The following is a 22,302-nucleotide window of genomic DNA, read 5'->3' on the forward strand; positions in this document are numbered from 1 at the left end:
TACCTAAATAATGATAAAATATTTAAAATTGTTCTTTTACCTTTAGCTATAATTCGTTAAACGTAAAGCGAGGTGCAACTTAACAATCCATGTTAATATTTTAAATGGGAAAGTGTGTGTCCGTTTGTTTGTCCGTCTTTCACGGCAAAACGGAGCGACGACTTTACGTGATGTTTTAAGGGGAGTAAGTCAGGGGATAGAGAGTGACATATGCTACTTTTTGTCTCTTTCTAACGCGAGCGAAGCCTAGAACAAAAGCTAGTAGATAGTATATCGTGTGTGACGTGTGGAATTGTGCCCAAAAATTACTCTTCCCAGTTAAAATATCGCAAGCTTACTACTTGACGGATGTCGTGATTTTCAACATTAAGAACGGCTGAACTATTTTCGATCCTATCCCGCTTTTGGTAAAACAGATTTTTCGGGAACGCGCTTCGGGAATTCAAAACAACAGTATTGTGAAGATAGATGCTGGTTTAGTGAGCCAAACTGCAGTATAAATATGTTTAGTTTAGTTTATTTATCTCGTTTATACAAATTTCACACAATTAAAATTTACATTTCAGCTTATATTACTATTCGTATAACGATCGTTACAAAAGAAATAATAAAATTAAAATTACAAATAAAAATAGAAAAAAGCAGTGTGAATAAAAAAATATTAAAATGTCATTTTGGTAAAAATAAAATAAATACAGGTTTAGTACTATATAGTACAAATCAAAAATAACCAATGTCAATAATACAATATAGAATAATGAATAATGAGAAATAATAAAAAAAATGGAGGATTTACTATTTAAATGGGGTAATTTTGTTTGGTTATATTGACAACTTTATAATGGGGCCAGGCAACTCCGGCAATAATAATATGGATTCAGGGGTTATTTTCCGGTAATTTATGATGTATAAGTCAACTTTGAGTTTTGTATTGTCTGGTGGTGGTATAGTTTATTTGTGTATTTGTTTTTACGGTAGGAACATTAATTGCATGTAAAAATACACAAATTTTCGATGTTGCAAAATCTCTAACAAAAGCAATATTAAGTACCCCTAGTTAGTATCATCTCACAACGAAGAATCAGTATGAGATAACAGTGAAACTGGCACCACCTGTTTCCTTAAAACTTGTTTAACGTTAAAATATCTCATTATCAGAAAATTCAGACCGAGGTCTAGTACCTACAAGCAGCTTTTGACTACTATTTTTACAAGACAACATCTTCCGATGATGTAAAATCTCCACAAGCAGTAACACTACTCCAAGTATCATCCCATATATTAGTAGAAGGAGAATAGGGTAGCAGTCGACGAGGGAAACGGATACAAAGCTGCCTCCGCGGACGGAGCAGACAGGTTTCTTGGAGAACATGATACGGTTGGTGCGGTCGTTTAGGCCAAATTCAGCGTTTCGGAGGAGTTTTTCTCGTACTTCGATAATCGTACGTTCGAGGCGAGAAACTCGTACCATCTAAATGGGGCTTAAATAAGTGATGATTTATGTACCTTGTCGCTTTTAATCATTTGACAATTTCCTAAGACATATCAAACAAGACGTTAATGTGATAAGGTGTAGGAATCATCACATATTTATGCCGGTGACTGTACTTAAGTTATTTTCAAATTTTATGATTCAGTATAAAATTTTATTATGGTCAATAGGTCATAAACATAAAATAAAACGACAGTTTTTACTTCTAATTCTTTAATAAAAGCTATTTATAAATGCCTAAATGCATTAAAATATATTGTTCTCTTGACTTCTAAAGGTATTTGTATAAGACTTATAAGTATATACAGACTATTCAAAAAGAGACGAGTAGTTAATTATATAGTCCTATACATTCTATGATTGATCTACTTCTGAACAGATTCTACATAGATACCTACTGATACAAATTATTCCTGAAAAGTTCTTTATTAAGTACCTAAATAATGATAAAATATTTAAAATTGTTCTTTTACCTTTAGCTATAATTCGTTAAACGTAAAGCGAGGTGCAACTTAACAATCCATGTTAATATTTTAAATGGGAAAGTGTGTGTCCGTTTGTTTGTCCGTCTTTCACGGCAAAACGGAGCGACGACTTTACGTGATGTTTTAAGGGGAGTAAGTCAGGGGATAGAGAGTGACATATGCTACTTTTTGTCTCTTTCTAACGCGAGCGAAGCCTAGAACAAAAGCTAGTAGATAGTATATCGTGTGTGACGTGTGGAATTGTGCCCAAAAATTACTCTTCCCAGTTAAAATATCGCAAGCTTACTACTTGACGGATGTCGTGATTTTCAACATTAAGAACGGCTGAACTATTTTCGATCCTATCCCGCTTTTGGTAAAACAGATTTTTCGGGAACGCGCTTCGGGAATTCAAAACAACAGTATTGTGAAGATAGATGCTGGTTTAGTGAGCCAAACTGCAGTATAAATATGTTTAGTTTAGTTTATTTATCTCGTTTATACAAATTTCACACAATTAAAATTTACATTTCAGCTTATATTACTATTCGTATAACGATCGTTACAAAAGAAATAATAAAATTAAAATTACAAATAAAAATAGAAAAAAGCAGTGTGAATAAAAAATATTAAAATGTCATTTTGGTAAAAATAAAATAAATACAGGTTTAGTACTATATAGTACAAATCAAAAATAACCAATGTCAATAATACAATATAGAATAATGAATAATGAGAAATAATAAAAAAAATGGAGGATTTACTATTTAAATGGGGTAATTTTGTTTGGTTATATTGACAACTTTATAATGGGGCCAGGCAACTCCGGCAATAATAATATGGATTCAGGGGTTATTTTCCGGTAATTTATGATGTATAAGTCAACTTTGAGTTTTGTATTGTCTGGTGGTGGTATAGTTTATTTGTGTATTTGTTTTTACGGTAGGAACATTAATTGCATGTAAAAATACACAAATTTTCGATGTTGCAAAATCTCTAACAAAAGCAATATTAAGTACCCCTAGTTAGTATCATCTCACAACGAAGAATCAGTATGAGATAACAGTGAAACTGGCACCACCTGTTTCCTTAAAACTTGTTTAACGTTAAAATATCTCATTATCAGAAAATTCAGACCGAGGTCTAGTACCTACAAGCAGCTTTTGACTACTATTTTTACAAGACAACATCTTCCGATGATGTAAAATCTCCACAAGCAGTAACACTACTCCAAGTATCATCCCATATATTAGTAGAAGGAGAATAGGGTAGCAGTCGACGAGGGAAACGGATACAAAGCTGCCTCCGCGGACGGAGCAGACAGGTTTCTTGGAGAACATGATACGGTTGGTGCGGTCGTTTAGGCCAAATTCAGCGTTTCGGAGGAGTTTTTTCTCGTACTTCGATAATCGTACGTTCGAGGCGAGAAACTCGTACCATCTAAATGGGGCTTAAATAAGTGATGATTTATGTACCTTGTCGCTTTTAATCATTTGACAATTTCCTAAGACATATCAAACAAGACGTTAATGTGATAAGGTGTAGGAATCATCACATATTTATGCCGGTGACTGTACTTAAGTTATTTTCAAATTTTATGATTCAGTATAAAATTTTATTATGGTCAATAGGTCATAAACATAAAATAAAACGACAGTTTTTACTTCTAATTCTTTAATAAAAGCTATTTATAAATGCCTAAATGCATTAAAATATATTGTTCTCTTGACTTCTAAAGGTATTTGTATAAGACTTATAAGTATATACAGACTATTCAAAAAGAGACGAGTAGTTAATTATATAGTCCTATACATTCTATGATTGATCTACTTCTGAACAGATTCTACATAGATACCTACTGATACAAATTATTCCTGAAAAGTTCTTTATTAAGTACCTAAATAATGATAAAATATTTAAAATTGTTCTTTTACCTTTAGCTATAATTCGTTAAACGTAAAGCGAGGTGCAACTTAACAATCCATGTTAATATTTTAAATGGGAAAGTGTGTGTCCGTTTGTTTGTCCGTCTTTCACGGCAAAACGGAGCGACGACTTTACGTGATGTTTTAAGGGGAGTAAGTCAGGGGATAGAGAGTGACATATGCTACTTTTTGTCTCTTTCTAACGCGAGCGAAGCCTAGAACAAAAGCTAGTAGATAGTATATCGTGTGTGACGTGTGGAATTGTGCCCAAAAATTACTCTTCCCAGTTAAAATATCGCAAGCTTACTACTTGACGGATGTCGTGATTTTCAACATTAAGAACGGCTGAACTATTTTCGATCCTATCCCGCTTTTGGTAAAACAGATTTTTCGGGAACGCGCTTCGGGAATTCAAAACAACAGTATTGTGAAGATAGATGCTGGTTTAGTGAGCCAAACTGCAGTATAAATATGTTTAGTTTAGTTTATTTATCTCGTTTATACAAATTTCACACAATTAAAATTTACATTTCAGCTTATATTACTATTCGTATAACGATCGTTACAAAAGAAATAATAAAATTAAAATTACAAATAAAAATAGAAAAAAGCAGTGTGAATAAAAAAATATTAAAATGTCATTTTGGTAAAAATAAAATAAATACAGGTTTAGTACTATATAGTACAAATCAAAAATAACCAATGTCAATAATACAATATAGAATAATGAATAATGAGAAATAATAAAAAAAATGGAGGATTTACTATTTAAATGGGGTAATTTTGTTTGGTTATATTGACAACTTTATAATGGGGCCAGGCAACTCCGGCAATAATAATATGGATTCAGGGGTTATTTTCCGGTAATTTATGATGTATAAGTCAACTTTGAGTTTTGTATTGTCTGGTGGTGGTATAGTTTATTTGTGTATTTGTTTTTACGGTAGGAACATTAATTGCATGTAAAAATACACAAATTTTCGATGTTGCAAAATCTCTAACAAAAGCAATATTAAGTACCCCTAGTTAGTATCATCTCACAACGAAGAATCAGTATGAGATAACAGTGAAACTGGCACCACCTGTTTCCTTAAAACTTGTTTAACGTTAAAATATCTCATTATCAGAAAATTCAGACCGAGGTCTAGTACCTACAAGCAGCTTTTGACTACTATTTTTACAAGACAACATCTTCCGATGATGTAAAATCTCCACAAGCAGTAACACTACTCCAAGTATCATCCCATATATTAGTAGAAGGAGAATAGGGTAGCAGTCGACGAGGGAAACGGATACAAAGCTGCCTCCGCGGACGGAGCAGACAGGTTTCTTGGAGAACATGATACGGTTGGTGCGGTCGTTTAGGCCAAATTCAGCGTTTCGGAGGAGGCTGAAAAGGAAGGTTGGGTAAGTAAAGTTCCGGAGAGTAAGTAATTTAGAAAAAATGTAGATTTTAATCAGCAGAACTAATTGCGGAAGATTGTAGGACAAAGCTTAGGTAGATTTAAATGTAGCTTTCCATTATACAAAAAGGCTATATTTTTTTTACATCTGAAGTTTCTACAAGAATTCTGGTTCAAAAGTCCCTATTGCAGATGAAACATCGATCGAACACCACGCAATTTTGCAACACGACTTACATGTTTAACCAGTAAGAACGAAAACAATTTCGTTACATACTTTTTCACCAAAGGCATTACTGGTTCTCAATGTTATAGATAATTTATTCTAAGTATGTTCAAGCGCGGATCCAGCTTCGTGCCCAGGGGGGGTCACGTGGTAAAGGCCCGGGGCCCCAGGGGGGGGGTGGTCACGTGGTCTATTTGTATGGCCCACTTAGGCTCCAGGGGGGGTCATGACCCCCATGACCCCCCCCCTGGATCCGCGCATGAGTATGTTTTATTTTATGAAAGATGAACCTCCAACCAAAGACCTTCACTCATCTTCTCAACCATCATTTAGCAGTAGACCTATATAAGATATTTACCCTATCTTAAAGATCTCCCTATAGGGTGACCCTCTTCTAACTGCCTGCCATGGATTGTCGTCTTGTATGTAAGAGATTTCCTGAAGTCCACACTTTTCATGCTCATAGAAATACCTCTCTATGACTCTGTAAGCCACTCCCAAGTTACAGTTGAGGGCAAATGGTTTCTGAAACAGATGATAAGGGCATTTGCAAACCCAAAATTTAAGAATATACCGAGATAAGATGTGTAGAGGTAGAAGAACTTAGCTTAGTTTATTTAGTCCGGGACCCACTGAACATCAGCGCTTCGGCATGTTGTGGCAGTATGCTGAGTGGGCTCCCAATTTAACATCTAGATAACAAATACCTAACTAACAAATATTTATTGGACAAAAATAACACTAAATATTTTACAACCCAGTATCCGCAACGCAGGCTTCGTCATGAGGTTACAGCCATAAATCAGCAACAGTCGTCGTCCTTACACACAAACAATAAAGCTATCCGCAACAGGCTTCGTCATTTACCCATCACACCACACATCTAGATTGTGTTGTATTTATCTTTGTTATATGTTATATTTGTCTAAACTGATGTTAAATAAAAATGTTCGATTCTATTCTATTTTATTCTAGAATTGCTAATACTATAGGTATCTACTTCTTCTTCTTCTTTGTTGTATCCTCATGGCTGCGGGATATGACGAATGTGGACACTCTTTACCAGTTGTCTCAACGCCACGCCACTTGATCCTGGGCTGGGATCTACTTAGCCATAATTATATTTTGATTTCGCTTAATGACCGGTTTTTGTGAATGATAATAACAAATTGGTTACCTTTTGTAGCTGCAGTACTCCTTCTGTCAAATCAAAGAACTTGGGTTTCGATCCACTGGGAGCTATTTTCTTCTCATAGATTGCTCTTCTTATTGGTTCTTTCTCATTCTAAAAGAAAGTTATAATAAGACGTTAGATAAAAGAAACGAATTTGTAGTACGCTCAGTATCAAAAGTGGCGGATCAGACTACTAATAATAAGTCCTCTTATGTTAAACTTTAAGACTGCTACAGTGAAAAGCCTTCTTAAAAATGCAACTTCTAGCACAGAATATATAATAGTACAAGTACAGAAGGCCCACTGCTTTGATGTTCACGAAATGCCGCCTTTTTAAATGCCTACAAAATTCTAACAAAGAAACGAACCGCACGTGCGCAGCGTCGGACGATAGGGTTGCCTATGGATTAAAACGAGTTAATATCAGATAAAATGTTACACTATTATAGTCAAGTTTTGGGTACTGTATAGGTATATATACAGTATTTATATATTTTTGTAAATACCAACATCACACACAAGCCTTATTGAACTTTTCCGTGGGACATAATCAATAGTAGATATGAGTAAAATTGGGTGTCCTGCCGTTTCGCCAAAAAACGTTTCGTCAAATTTCATTTCCCAATAATCATTTCGCAATAGTTTCATTTCCCAAAGTATTGTTTGGCAAAGGTATGTTTCGCAATGATTTTGTTTGATCAAATTATCATTTGGCACAATTTTACTTAGTCAAATTTTATTTAGTCAAAACTTTATTTCGCAAACGTTTTTAATGGCAAAACTTATATCCCAAAAACATGTTTGGTCAAAATTTCACATCGCAAATTTCGAAAATATTTAGGCATTTGCATTTTCATTTCTACGGGATTAATTTAATTTACCGAAGATTTTTTTGCCAAATTTAACTTCAAATTGTCAAATGATAATTTCAGTTTCATTCCCAAGGCTTCAGTTGGACACGAAAAGTTTGCTCAACTTTATTTTTGTCAAATTAATATTATTGGACAAAATTATTTTGTCAACTATTTTTTTGTCAAAAAATGTTTCTACAAATTACACCATGCAAAACCACGTTTGACAATAAATATTACAAGGCATAAATGTAATGTAATAATTTTATTAGTATTGTAACAGAAAACTCGTGTGTGACAGGGTCAGTTTAGGTGCGACGACGAGTGAAGCGAGGAGGAGCGTGTTAGGTTGACAGTGAGCAAATGGCGATTTAAAGTAATTAAAAATTAATAGAACATAATGGTCTTGAAAACATAAGGTTTCTTATTAATAGAATGTATCCGGATATGTAAGTGAAATTGTCATCCTTGACATTTGCAGCAGGAGGAAAAAAAGCAGGTACGACATACACATTATTTCACACAAATCTTGGACACATAGTATAAAATCAACAAACAAATTTCCAGTGCACCATTTAATTACAATATATTGGGAAATGGAAATTTTGCCTAACAATACCTTTGACTAAATAATATTTGGTAAAATGAAATTTGACCAAGTAAATATTTTGGGAAACAAATACTTGCTTTTGTGTATTCATTCTTCTATATAAATAATAACATACTTAATGTTTACAATATTTTAATTGAATGACAAGTGTGACAATTCTGACATGACATACAATACTTTCTCTACCGGCCGTAGAGGTTTCATAGTACGAAATAGGTAACATAACGAAATTGGTATAACACCTTCCTCACAAATCCCTAAGGTCGGTTTTCTGCGGCTTGAATGGGTATTACGGTAGCCAATATTTGGTCTATGTGCCTTATCCAAATATCTCCAGCGTCCGTTCTAATCTCGTAATGAAGCCGGCCTAAGGTTTTAGTTATTGTTCCAAATTGCCATTTATTATGTCCGTTAGCATAATCTCTTGCTTGAACTCTCTGACCAATGGCAAAGCACCGCACTGTTGGTCGGTTTTCTTCGGGACTTTGCCCCGCATTCTCCCCCCTGGTCTTGAACTTCACTTGCAACATGTTTCTTATAGCTCTGTTAAAATGAGTTCATACGGGCTCCTGCCGGTGGTAGTACTCGGTGTTCTTAATAAACGTTCCTTTATGGCTAGGACCTTGTCATGCAGATTCCCTGATTCAGCTTTCATACAATTTAAAGCCCTTTTAATGGTCTGTACATATTTCTCGGCTTGACCATTAGTAGCCGGACGATATGGTGCGGATGTTTTGTGTACCACTCCTTTATCCTTAAGATAATCTTCAAACTCCGATGAAATAAATTGACGTCCATTATCAGAAACAAGTGTTAATGGGAACCCAAAAGTAATAAAAATTTCATGTATTTTTTTATACACCAGGAGCTGGTTGTCGTTTTGGTTGGAAAGACCTCAACCCACTTGGTAAAGGCATCGACCACTATAAATAATAAATATCCCTTCAGGGGTCCCGCGAAGTCAATATGGAGTCGCTGCCACGGGCCAGTCGGAGGTTCCCAGTGGTGTAATGTAACTGGTGGGGGCTCGTTTTGATGTAGTCGACATTCACGGCAGTTTCTTACCACATCTTCTAAATCCTTGTCGATATTTCTCCAGTAAACGTAGCCTCGAGCTAGTAATTTCATCCTCACCATACCGAGGTGTCCTGAATGTAATTCATCTAATACCTGTTTTCTCAGCGCTACCGGTATCATAACTCGTTCTCCTTTTAACAGACAACCATCTTGAATGGTCAGTTCGTTGTCATTATAACCATATCGGCGAACGGTTGTACCTGCCATTAATGCTTGTAATATGTAGTTGTATTCTGTATCTTTTCTAGTTTCTTCAGCAATTCTCAGACGATCAACCGCGATTGTGTTAATTTGATTTAGCTGAAATGCAGTGTGTACATCAATTATATTAGGAGCTATTGTGTCTACTGGGAATCTTGACAAATAGTCTGCATTGCTGTTATCGTTAGAAGTCCGATATTCAATTGTATAATCAAAGCCGGATAAGAAATGTGCGTAGTGAAACAGCCTCATTGTGCTCATTGCTGGTAAGGTCTTATGTGGGTGAAAAATAGTGGTTAGTGGTTTATGATCAGTCACAAGTATGAATTTCCGCCCGTAACAATAGTGGAAAAACTTTTTAAGGCCCCAGAATATCGATGTAGCTTCCTTGTCTATTTGGCTGTACTTTTTCTCGCTACTTGTCAATGAGCGGGAGGCGAATGCTATTGGTCTATCAGAACCATCCGGTAAGCGGTGTGATAGGACAGCTCCCAGTCCTGTAGGTGATGCATCTGTAGCTAAAACCAGTGGGTTTTCTGGATTGAAGTGGGTCAGAACCCTATCACTGAGTATTTCTTTTTTAATTCTATTGAAGCTTTCATCGCATTGTCGTGTCCAGACAAAATGTGCGTTTTTCTTGAGTAAGTCATTTAAAGGTGTAGAAATTGAAGCTAAGTTCGGTATGAATTTATTATAGTAGTTAGCCATGCCAAGAAAGGTTCTTAATTCGTTTACGTTACTAGGCGGTTTAGTATCTGCAATAGCCTTTACTTTGTTCTTATTTTTATGTAAACCATTTTTATCAATAATATCTCCTAAATATTCAATACTGTCTTTCATAAAATGGCATTTATCCTTGTTAAGTTTCAGATTGTTTTCTTTTAATTTTTGTAGTACTTGTCGTAATCTCGCCAGCAGTTGTTGTTTTGAAGCTCCTTGGATGATGATATCATCAAAAAAACATTTGACACCTGTAATTCCTTGAAGTAGTTGATCCATAAATTTTTGCCATAAATTTGGGGCTACTTTGACCCCAAACATGAGTCTGTTTACTTTGAAAGTTCCCTTGTGTGTGCTAAGGGTCTGCATCATGGCGCTTTCTTCGTCCATCATCATGTGTAGGTAGGCTTGGCTAAGATCTAATGTACAGAACAGTTCTCCTCCATTCATCTCTACTAGAATGTCTTCTATAATAGGGATGGGATACTGTTCATCTTTGATGGCTTTATTAAGGGTGACTTTATAATCTGCACACAACCGTATGCTCCCGTTTGGTTTGACAATCGGCACTACGGGTGTCCCCCATTCTGAGTTGTCAATCTTTGTAATGACTCCTTATTGACACAATCGTTCTATCTCATTATCAACTTTATCCTTTAGAGCGTATGGAATGCGTCTTGGTTTGACAAAGATTGGCGTTGCATTTTCATTCAAGATGAAGCGACCTTTGTAGCTAGGTATGCAACCTAGGGTACCGTCAAACACGTCGGAAAATTCAGAGATAAGTTGATCAATTTCTGGGTGTGTATCTAAATGTACTTGATTAATATTTTTCACGTCAAACAATTTAATAGTGCGTATCCATGTTCGGCCAAAAATGGTGTCAAAATCTTGCTTCATAATGTAAAGTTTTCCATCAAATGTTATATCTTTGTATTTGCATGTAACATAGGCAACGCCAAATGGTACGAATAATTCTTTCGTGTATGTTCTCATCGTTGTTTTAGTTTTGTATATCTTACAACCTGTATTTAGTTTCTGAAAGTTCTTGTAAGACATGGTGGAGAGAGCCGCGCCTGTATCGACTTCCATGACGGTCTCTTTGTTATTGAGAGACACGTTTATCATAAACTTTTCTGTATTATGTGATTCGATCAAGTTCATATCCCAGGGTGTATTGTCATCGACTGTATCGGATGCGCTATCCGGGTCCGGATCACTTTTCTCCTCGAGTTCCTGTTCAATTTGTTTTGTTTCTCGCGTAGATCGTAAACAAACTCGAGCTAGGTGACCCTTTTGCTTGCATTTGTTACATGTGTCATTTATGCTTCGACAAGTATTTGCTTGATGTTCTTGACTTCCGCACCGGAAACATTTTCCTTTTAAATCTTTAATCGAAAGAGGTTTATTGTTTACTTTAAGTTTAAAACGATTTTGTCCGCTTTTAATTAAGTGTTGACTTTGAGGTTCCTGTGTGGAGCAGTGCGCAGGTGACATGTAGCTGCTGTCAGATTTTGCCAGTTCAAGTGTAGTAGCAGTTTTTACTACGTCTGTGAAACTTGATACTTTTGTTTCTTGTAAGAGTTTTGTTCTTACATCGTTGTCACGCAGACCTCGTATAAATTGTAGAGTAAGAAATTGATCGCAGGTTGATTTCTTGCAATGACTACATGAAAACTCGCAGTCTTGGCATAAACGTTTCAATTCTGAAGTATATTGCATGATTGATTCTTGCGTATCTTGAATTCGTGTAATAAATTTATGTTGGCATGCCCAAACACTGGGGTTTTGGATCTACGTATTCTTTCAAAATTTTGGCAACATCATTGAAATCCATTTCACATGGATTGTTAGGTGCACATAAATCGTAGGCTTTTTGGTGTAAGTCCGGGGGTATAGAGCTTAAAAGCATAAGCGTGCGGGTTCTTGAATCTTCACAGATATTAAGTTTCATGTATGTTTCTAATCTTCGTATGAAGTTTGTAAAGTCTTCACGATCCTGGTATGGTTGAAACGAGATTTTTGGTCGCTGTACAGCGACTGGTGTATTATCGCGCGTACCTTCAAGGCTCCGAGCATGCTGTGATAGCGTCACGTAGGTGGAAGATGTTTCGACAGCGGGTGTAGGGCGTAAGCCGTGTAACTTCAATTTTAATTGTAAAATACTTTCTTCCGTTGCGTGGCGCTGTTCGATTTCAGCTTCTATATTGTCTGTTCGCGATTCTATTTCGTTTTGAATATTGTCGAATTTTTTCTCATAGTTTTCAAGGCTTGTCAGCCGTTGACATATTTCGAAATCTGATGTAACGTGTAAGTGTTGTAATTGTTGGTCTAATTTTGTAAGTTGACCACGTACCGATGCCCGTAGGCGCGTAAAGCGTTCTAGTTCCTCCGTCATCGTCGCCAGTTTTGTGTATTCATTCTTCTATATAAATAATAGCATACTTAATGTTTACAATATTTTAATTGAATGACAAGTGTGACAATTCTGACATGACATACAATACTTCCTCTACCGGCCGTAGAGGTTTCATAGTACGAAATAGGTAACATAACGAAATTGGTATAACACTTGCCAAAAAAAGTTTTGCTAAATGTCAATTTGCGATAAGTTGTTTTGCCAAACGTTTATTTGGGAAATGATAATTTGGGAATAATAGTTTGGGATGTGAAACTTTGGGAAACGTTTTTTGGCGAATCGTCAGTAAACCGTAAAATTGTCCTATTTTATTCATGATGTCTATTTAACTAAGAATTATTAGTCATTCCACATGCTTACATCGCATATGAACCTTAAAAACAACTCGCGACGTAAAGTAACAATAGAAAGTACGAACGTGCGTTCCGTGAGAACGCGCGCCACCCCTGATTAGGCCGCGAACTCGCGGCCGCCAGCATGTACTTGTAGCGCGGCGATAGAATCGCGGAGTGAGCCGCCCCTGCTTCTAGCGATAATGTATTCTTTTGCTAAGATTTTATTTCGGCGACGACGAGTGTACCACAAAACAGAATATAAAAGTTTATAAATATTATTTTGAAATAACCTCCGATATTTAATGGACGATACCAGCCCTCTTGAATCTCGAGAAAAGTTCTCATCAAAATAGTGTGGTGATAATGGAGATCAAGCATTCATCTCCCAGAACTTACCATAAACCAGTACCTATTATACGGCGTGTCTTCAACCCCCAGCTCGAGCTTGGAGTTGAGCAAATCCGTGAGGGTCCGTATTTGGTTGGAGCTGGACTGCAGCAGAACAACGATGCTGGCGGAATATGCCGTGTAGAGGAACACAAATACTAGGAATAGGATGAAAATCACGAAGCGACCTAGCATTCCTGAAATGGTGATAATGATAATATTGCAGATAAAAAAGTAAAAGATTAAAGTCATGTAAAAACGCAGCATTGATGTGTAATGTGTAAGGCAGTGGTCTCATCAAAGGCGACTAAGCGATGAGCTATTTAATTGACAATAGAAATTAGCAAAAGATAGGACTGGAACAAAAGACACACGGTGAATGAAGGAGGAAGATCAAACAAGGGAGGAGGAACAAAAGACACACGAGAGCGACTATCTTACTGTTCGTTTCTATTGCTGATAGGTCATCGCATACCTGCTTTTGGTTGACCACTGCCAAATATAGAACAGCAACTGTCAAAGGTTTGCATGTCTTTTGCTTGCCACTGTCTGATCTGATATTTCTTTTATGAGATTTGGCTTAAACGGCATCATTCTCGATGGCTAATAAGTCAGTGAAAGAAAGAGAAAGAGCAAATCCGTGAGGTTCCGTTGTTTTCCGGTATTTGGTTGGAGCTGGACTGCAGCAAAACAACAATGCTGGCGGAATATGCCGTGTAGAGGAACACAAGGACTTTACAAAATAGATGGCTCATGTTAAAATGTCGTATTCTAAGTGTGTGAATAGGGCTGGCAACTGTCAAAAGTTTGAATAATTTTTTTTAATTATAGATTTAAAAGTGGAAAAGTAACTGTCATTAGTGAGTCTAGAACCAAGGGCTGCAGGATTTACTCTAACGTTCTACCAACTGACCAAGACCTAGTCAGTGCATTTTTCCATAAAGTGTATGGATTAATAAGACCACTAGAAACATCTTTAAACAGAAACAGTTTTTAACTTAATGGTAATGCGATTCTTACTTATAATATAATCAGGGCACCGAAAATTCTTAAAGATTATAAAAAAGCATTTTTGTTACATTTAATTACTAGTATTTTTTTTTTTATACAATTTATATTGATATCATTTTATTAAATCAATGTAGTTTTAAAACAATATTGTTTATTGCACCAATAAATTGCTCTGATATTTAGAATAAGATGAATATTTTACACTGTTGACCATTTAAAAGTGCTTATTGTAAGCCTATTTGAATAAAGAATATTTTGATTGATTGATTGATTGATTGATATGACACGCCGAAGATGTATTAAATATCATTCATTACCATACCTTTTTCTTCTTCTTCGTTTTTTCGTGTCGAAGTTCAGTTTTTCATACAATGAATATCCAATAAGTTCAAAATGTACAAAATACTGACCCTTTAACTCCACATTGCTTCCTTGCTGAGAAATAGCGCTCATCACGAAAACCGTCACATCGCTTATTTTTGGAACCAGCACTGGTTCGTGTGTTCCATCGGGTTTGTGCTTAAAAAACATAGATACCAAATAAATAAAGAACACTCTTTTGTGAATGAAAAACGTAATAAAAATATAGACAAATATAAAAACAAATTTAGTATGCAACTAGGGAACAAATCAAATTATTTTATTGAATATTTTTTGATTTGTTATTTTTCCAAGTAGTCACACTACTATATATAAATTATAAATTGAAATAGATATCATACACGAAAGAAAAAACGGCAAGGCCCACTGGTGGCCGAGCCGGGAATCGAACCCGGGTCTTCAGCTTACGCGGCTAACGTCTTTACCACTAGACCACACGCCCGCCTCTTTACCACTAGACCACACGCCCGCCTTCTTTACCACTAGACCACACGCCCGCGGGCGGGCGTGTGGTCTAGTGGTAAAGACGTTAGCCGCGTAAGCTGAAGACCCGGGTTCGATTCCCGGCTCGGCCACCAGTGGGCCTTGCCGTTTTTTCTTTCGTGTATGATATCTATTTCAATTTATAAATTTAGTATGGTTATAACATTGTTACTGGCGAATTCTAAATGTAAATTGAGACTCCAATGCCTGTTAAGATGTATTTTTTTTATGGGATAGGATGTATTCTTACGGGTAGATGTTTGTTATAACGAATGCCACCCTAAGATGGTTGAGAATTGAGGGAGGGCATGGATAAGTTCGCACACATCCAGTAGGCCTCCGTGGTGCAGTTGGGAGCCCGATGGCCCCGGCAAAGCCAGAGGTTGCAGGTTCGACCTGCCGGAGGTGTGAATTTTTCCATTTTTCCTTTAATTTAAAAATATTTGCAAAATGTAGGGATTTCATTTATCGTCCCATAATTTTGTAACTTTTGTGACAAGATTTGCTTGACCATCAATATGAATTTAATACGACAATAGGTGTATTTCAATAAATGCTACAATACTAAGTATATCAAAAATGAAGGAGAATATTCTAAAAATAATTGGTAAGGTGTCTGATAATGCGCCTAGCTTAATCAGAAATAACACACATTATTTAGAGAAATTTCGTCGGGTACCACTGCGAGCACTGGTCTAGTAGTGGTAATGATGTTAGCCGCGTAAGCTAAAGACCCGGGTTCGATTCCCGGCGCGGCCACTAGTGGGACTTGTCGTTTTTTTTCTTTCGTGTATGATATCTATTTCAATTTGTAAGGTAAGTTTTGTAAAAAAATCTTCAAAAATATTGTCCACGTATTTTTTAATTGTACAACCTGCATCAACAAATACCAAAACAAAAAAACGAAGAAAATCACGATGAGCAGAATAATAATGAAACAAATTGTGTAAAAACAGAAAAAGAAGAAAAAATAGTATTAAAAGTATTCCCAGAATTACCTCGTCTCCTGCTGACTTCTTCCCCTCCCAATACGCGCTTACATACATAGCCCCAATCAGAACGACCACGAAAGATCCGATACAGCACCACACAGAGGCTCGAAACGGCAGGAGGTACAAGTTGTTCTGGTAGGAGAGCGGTGGTTCGCGGAAGATGAACTTGACTGCACTCGCAATCGGGTGGGAGAGGTATTCGATGATCGGCATGCGGTCTTTCGTTATGAATAGCACGGCTCCTGCGAAAAGGAATAATTTTTAGGGCTGCGAAGAAATTAAAAAAAAGAACAATTACGATAGGACTCTGTCCGCCGCGTACTTAAAAGAAATAGTTGATATTTTTAGGATTCTGTGAGCTACCCAGAATTTCAGATTCAGCTTCAACTGTGACAACTTTACCTATTTATTATGATTGATAAAGTTACCATAGAAGGCAAAGTTGCCATGTTTGCCAGTATTAAAGCTGCTTGTAATACATTAATTATTTGATGGCAACACATTTGTCATTTGATATTTGCCAGTCGCTTTTCGGTGAAGGAAAACATCGTGAGGAAACCGGTCCTAATAAGGTCTAGTTACCCTCTGGGTTGGAAGGTCTGATGGCAGTCGCTTTCGTAAAACTAGTGCCTACGCCAAATCTTGGGATTAGTTGTCAAAGCGGACCCCAGGCTCCCATTGGCCGTGGCAAATGCCGGGATAACGCAAGGAGGATGATGATTTCTGTACCATTAACATCTTGTTTGAAATGTTATACGAAGTTGTCAAATGATTAAAGCGACAAGGTACAGAAATTATGTCGGTGACTGTATTTCAGTAACTTATAACTTTACCAAAAGCATATTAATTTTTTGGGCCAACTTGCAACGTGTAACGCTACGTACCTGCCAACTCTGCCGTCCCATCAACCAAGTGTCCGATCATGCCATGCCACGTCCCATTGACGCGGTACCCCCACTCCTTCGTCAGAATGATCTCTCTGCTCGCGTTCATGAACTCGTAAAGGGCAGCCAGTTGGTGGTAGCCGCATTTTGCGATGGAGTCTATTTCCTTGTAGCTGCATTTCATATAACGAATTTAGAATAGCACATTACGACACAAGTGCGGAAAAATGGAAGTTCGGAAGGAGTGGCGATAAAATCTTGAAGTTTGAAGTTTCCACAGAGGCATCACTTACGCCGTGGCTTGCGTGGGCGACGGTCGCGCGATGGTCGCGCGACGGCAATGCGACGCATACGAAATCAAACCTTATCGATATGGAAGTATGAGACGCGACGGTGACGGTCGCGCGACCGTCGCCCACGCAAGACACGGCGTTATAGTACCACTTCTCGCATTAGTGCGATAAAGTGGCACAATAATTATGTACTGAAAACGAGTTAAAACATTCACTACCAGCCGAAAAATCAGACACTACATTAGAAAGCGGTCGTAATTTATGACCACCAGCTTGTATGGTGAGAACCCGCCTGATCAAAGTTCACGAGTGCCCATCAGGAGGGATCATGGTTACGAAAGTGTTAATGTATTAGAAATGTAATTGAAAACACGTAATTGAAAATACATTTATATAATGAATAATTATAAAATAATCAGAGTTTGCTTACCGCAATGCTTCCAAATCATCTACAGTTGCGTTATCAACGACAACCGTGGATGTGACAATGGTTGCTCTAGCCAAGTTCCTCCGTTTCATAGCCAACGCCTCTTTAGCGCGGCCTGATATGGAGAGACCATAGATAGTTGACCAGTTGCCGTAGTTCTCGATTATCCAGGCATGGTTGGCTGTGATTTTGTATACTGTTGAAAAAGATACAACTTTACCCGTTAAAATTCCGGCCTACTTGTGCAAGTAAAAATAAAAGGAAATTCCAAAATTCAAAATCGGACAAATTTGCCCAGCCTTACGAGAACTATATTATCTTATATGTAAGTAAACCTTAATAGCAATACCTATTATAATTATAATTATTCACTGTACTTGTATTTTTTTCTGTGCAATCAAGTGTTTACTACTACTATTAGCTCATATGAAGTTTATTAAACTTTTTAATGAATATCTCAAAGTAATATAAACATTTTATAAATATTAAGTACTTTTGTTTATAATATAAACTATTTATCTTCAACTATGGCAACTTTACTTTAAATGGTAAAGTTGCCACGTTTAAGAATATCACAACTTGAATTATTTTGATAGCAATTTTTTATTTTAATATTATCCTTTAAATTATTTAAATTATTCTTACCCAAATTTATCTTGTAGCTATCATTAACGAGCTGCATGACATAGACTTCAGAATCTGGTAGCATGTGCATGTCGTCTATTTCAAGAGGTATGTTGAATTCAAAAGCTGGTCTGTTGATTATAATCCATCTATAAGGTCTTCCAAAATATTTTTTCGTTACAGCCTGTAATCATATTTTAAACAGTAGCTTTAGCCAGTCATCATCATCATCATCATTTCAGCCATTAATCGCCCACTGCTGAGCATAGGCCTCCCTTCGTGTACGCCACTTATCCCGGTCCTGGGCTAATCTCATCCAGAAGTGCCCCGCAGTTTTTCGAATGTCGTCCACCCAACGAGCCAACGGATGCCAGGCGCTTCTTACATCTTAGCCAGTAAAGTAAAAGATGTCTCAGATCACATGTAATAGTCGGCCGAGTCGGAGCAGAGGTCAACAAACATGTTATTTCTTATTTATTGGCCAACAAGTGTAACCTACTTTTCTAAAAAAAAACCTTAACTAGTAGAGCTGTCTTTACCCAAGAATTAGATTTAAGCTCTGTGTTTTGAGTAAGTGTATATATTATGAGCCTATTGTGTCCCACTGCTGGGCAAAGGCCTCCCCCTTCTTCCTCCATTCTTCTCGACCTTGAGCCAAAACTTTCCAGTCTGTCAAAAAGGAGTCCAAGTTATCCCGCCATCGCCGCGCCGGCGAGGTCTGCCACTGGTGGCGAAGCCGGGAATCGAACCCGGGTCTCCAGCTATCGCACGTCACTCGCGCGCAGCTAAACGTCAGCCGCGATAGCTGGAGACCCGGGTCGATTCCCGGCTTCGCCACCTTGCTTGATCGCTTTTTCTTTAGTGTATGGTATCTATTTCAGAGATTTCAGAGAAAATATAACTTACTTTATATAAAAACTCCACTGAATCTCCAATAACGTCTGACATAAAAATTATCTTCTCTGGATAAACGAGATCTTTAGCATGTATATCTTTTACGAATTTTATAGACCTTGGAATCTCTGCCTGTGCCAGTTTGTCTGTCAATATGTTTTTATCGGCTGAAATCATCTGATATTTAAGTTCTGATATTAAAAAAAAATGTACATTACTATACAAGTGCGAAAAAAGGAAATTCCAAACGAGTGGCGATAAATTAAAACAGGACCGACGGGAGTGTTTTTATAAATAATCCTTGAATTTAAGCTACAATTTGTATGCTTAATCTTAGTTTTTTTTTTAACTTTATTGCACAATATAAAAAAGTACGAATGGCGGACTTAATGCCAGATGGCATTCTCTACCAGTCAACCATGGGCTAAACCGAAAGATTAAGTAGGTGCAGGGTCCTAGTATAGTTAGCGTGTAATGGAAAAGAATTTAAGATACAAACAATATCCATATATGCTACATATAAATATATATATATATATATATACAGACCTAATATTATACATAAATAGGTAATATCTGGGCAACCGAGCTTCGCTCGGTTCTGTTTCGTATCCTTGACATGTGTCGCCATCTAGTTCAAAAATGAATAGTACCTACATCGAGCGAAAGAATTCTCAGCCTTAACAACACAACTACTCCACACGAGATGGCGCGCATTTCGCCACAAAAACTCAAATAGTGTATTTTCTATTCGTTTTAGCCTTGACCTGTGTCGCCATCTAGTGTTTGCAATAAATAGTACTTACATCGACCGAAAGAATTCTGTCTTAACAGTACAACTACTGCACACGAGATGGCGCGCGAAGAAAAACGCATGAAAACTCGAAAATTCGCGTTTTCCGGGACCTAAGGATAAGTTAGACCGATTTTTCACCCCCAAAAACCCCCACATAACAAATTTCTGCGAAATCGTTAGAGCGGTTTCCGAGATCGTCAGTGTAAATAAATATATATATATATAAATAAATAAATAAATATACAAGAATTGCTCGTTTAAAAGTATAAGATATAGATATAGGTATAGATATACATAAATATAATATAAAATATACCCATTGTGAAAGATCATCAAGAGTTTTAATGTGGTCTCAGGAAAATGATGGTGCCTATGTTTTATTATTATAAATACTAACTAGTTGTCCAATTTAAAGTTGCAATCACATCAGATGGTTTCTTAAAAGATTGAATTACATCAACTATTACTTTTATATCATTTTCTTTAGAAATTGATATAGAACACGGCGAACATATAAATATCGCACAAATAATTGTTTTAAATTTTTCCATTGCTTCAGAAAATTTCGTTGTATAACACTAAGTCAAATATTTAGATAGAAGCATTAAAGTATTGAGGTGTTAACTTATCGAAACACAAGATTAGACTGAAAGACTATTATGCTACTAGGATAATTATCAACTAATTATCGTAAGAGAATGAGGGAACACATGCAGAGTTCATTAATTAATTATTCGTATGTACGAGTGTGTTTAAACCGAGAAAATATTATACAGTGTGTTACAACCATGCTGACATTTATTAAAAGCGATAGTAATATGGTCGATTAGCAATCATTTGCGTGTATCAGCTTCATAGTCATTTAATTTAACTACGAAATTAAATTTTCAATAACCACAAAATTTAAATTTTGAAAAAACTCCCGACCGCAACATAGTAGACCGATTTTCATGAAACATGGCTAAGAACACTCCCGACTTACTCAGCTTTCAGACAAAAAAAATCCAAATTTGTTCATCCGTTCAGGAGCTACGATGCCACAGACAGACACACAGACAGATAGACAAACAGACAGACAGGCAGACACACACACAGACAGACACGTCAAACTTATAACATCCCGTCGTTTTTGCGTCGGGGGTTAAACATCCGCACATGCAAATTTGAAAACTGCGTGCACTTCGAAATTAAATTTTATAAATCCGCTCATGTAATGGGGCTCAGTTTGGGGCTAAGTTGATCTGTGTAAGGTGTTCCCAATATTTATTTATTTATTTATTTTCGCGAAAAAAGATTCAAAACCTTTTTTTTTTTCTAAAAAGGTAAATTTAATGTTTTTCCTACTCAGAATCACGAGGCCTTTCGATCATAAGAGGTAAAAAAAAGCATCCCAAATTTAATTTTTCCCCTTCTTTACCATTTCCATACTTTCTACAGGGGTTACAAGTTTAAGTGGAAAATATGCAAAATAATAGAAAATTTGGGTTTCAAAATGATCAACCTATCTATTTCTGTTCTTAACTCAAGTTATTAGTGCAACAGTGATATTTTCTTTTCGTTCGTTACGGAGCAAAGAAGATTGGCACGATGGCATGCGGCCAAGATAGTCAGCAGTTCTTCAATATATAAGTACCTATGCTTGTAATGTAATAGCAGATTACCAGTAAAGTAATAAATATCTGTGGCGAGGTGAATCCGAAGTGAACAATAGTACATTGTGTATCAAGGACGAAAAGTGAAGGTTTACAGCCTCTCGCTCGTAATCTTGCCGCCGCCCGTGATATACACAATGTTTTTCATCACACTCGCAAAGTAATAACCAAATTTTAAACTAAAAAACATTCATCCGCCATCTTGTAATTTATGACAGGTCATTGAAGGCCCTACCCAGGTCGTTCGGTTCGTACTCACTTTACCGCCCTGGGGCGGTAAAACAGCTCATTACGTATCTACAGGCATGTAATAACACCGTTTACAAGCGAGTGTGATGAATGTGCTTTTTTGGGAAAAAAAATATAGTCTCATTTTGTAGTAAATTTAGTCTTTATAAACTTCCTAAGGAAGCTTTTTCAAAAACTAGATCTTTAGGGTTATAATCGCCAAGAAAAAGAAACTTCTTGGATTATTCATTGGGCCAACATCATAAACAAGTCTGCAAAAAATCAGAACTACCGGATTTAGAATAGAAGAATAATGGTTTATTCGTAGGCACACAGACAATAAACAATTTTCG

General features: G+C 36.6%; 1 protein-coding gene across 1 annotated transcript; it reads right to left on the reverse strand.

Annotated features, from left to right (window-relative positions):
* Positions 1 to 4,988: 4,988 nt before the first annotated feature.
* LOC125238225 (ionotropic receptor 75a-like) lies at positions 4,989 to 20,620 on the reverse strand. The gene is made up of 11 exons (XM_048145499.1): positions 20,467 to 20,620; positions 19,286 to 19,440; positions 18,401 to 18,563; positions 17,759 to 17,951; positions 17,036 to 17,208; positions 16,158 to 16,393; positions 14,706 to 14,814; positions 13,294 to 13,481; positions 6,688 to 6,795; positions 5,869 to 6,035; positions 4,989 to 5,271 (listed from the first exon to the last, which is right to left on the reverse strand). Exons 1-11 carry the CDS (start codon positions 20,618 to 20,620, stop codon positions 4,989 to 4,991), a joined length of 1,929 nt encoding a protein of 642 aa, XP_048001456.1.
* Positions 20,621 to 22,302: the final 1,682 nt, after the last annotated feature.

Source organism: Leguminivora glycinivorella, chromosome 23 (genome assembly GCF_023078275.1).
Source record: "Leguminivora glycinivorella isolate SPB_JAAS2020 chromosome 23, LegGlyc_1.1, whole genome shotgun sequence".
Taxonomy (NCBI): Eukaryota; Metazoa; Arthropoda; class Insecta; order Lepidoptera; family Tortricidae; genus Leguminivora; species Leguminivora glycinivorella.

What these genes read in the sequence shown, in the direction of transcription:
- LOC125238225 (XM_048145499.1), bottom strand. Translation starts at nt 20,620, where the DNA reads ATGGAAAAATTTAAAACAATTATTTGTGCGATATTTATATGTTCGCCG. An exon ending in CAGTGGAGTTTTTATATAAA is followed by an intron (nt 18,564 to 19,285) that starts GTAAGTTATATT and finishes ATATGATTACAG; the next exon opens with GCTGTAACGAAAAAATATTT. An exon ending in TGGGACGGCAGAGTTGGCAG is followed by an intron (nt 16,394 to 17,035) that starts GTACGTAGCGTT and finishes TCCTTTTCGCAG; the next exon opens with GAGCCGTGCTATTCATAACG.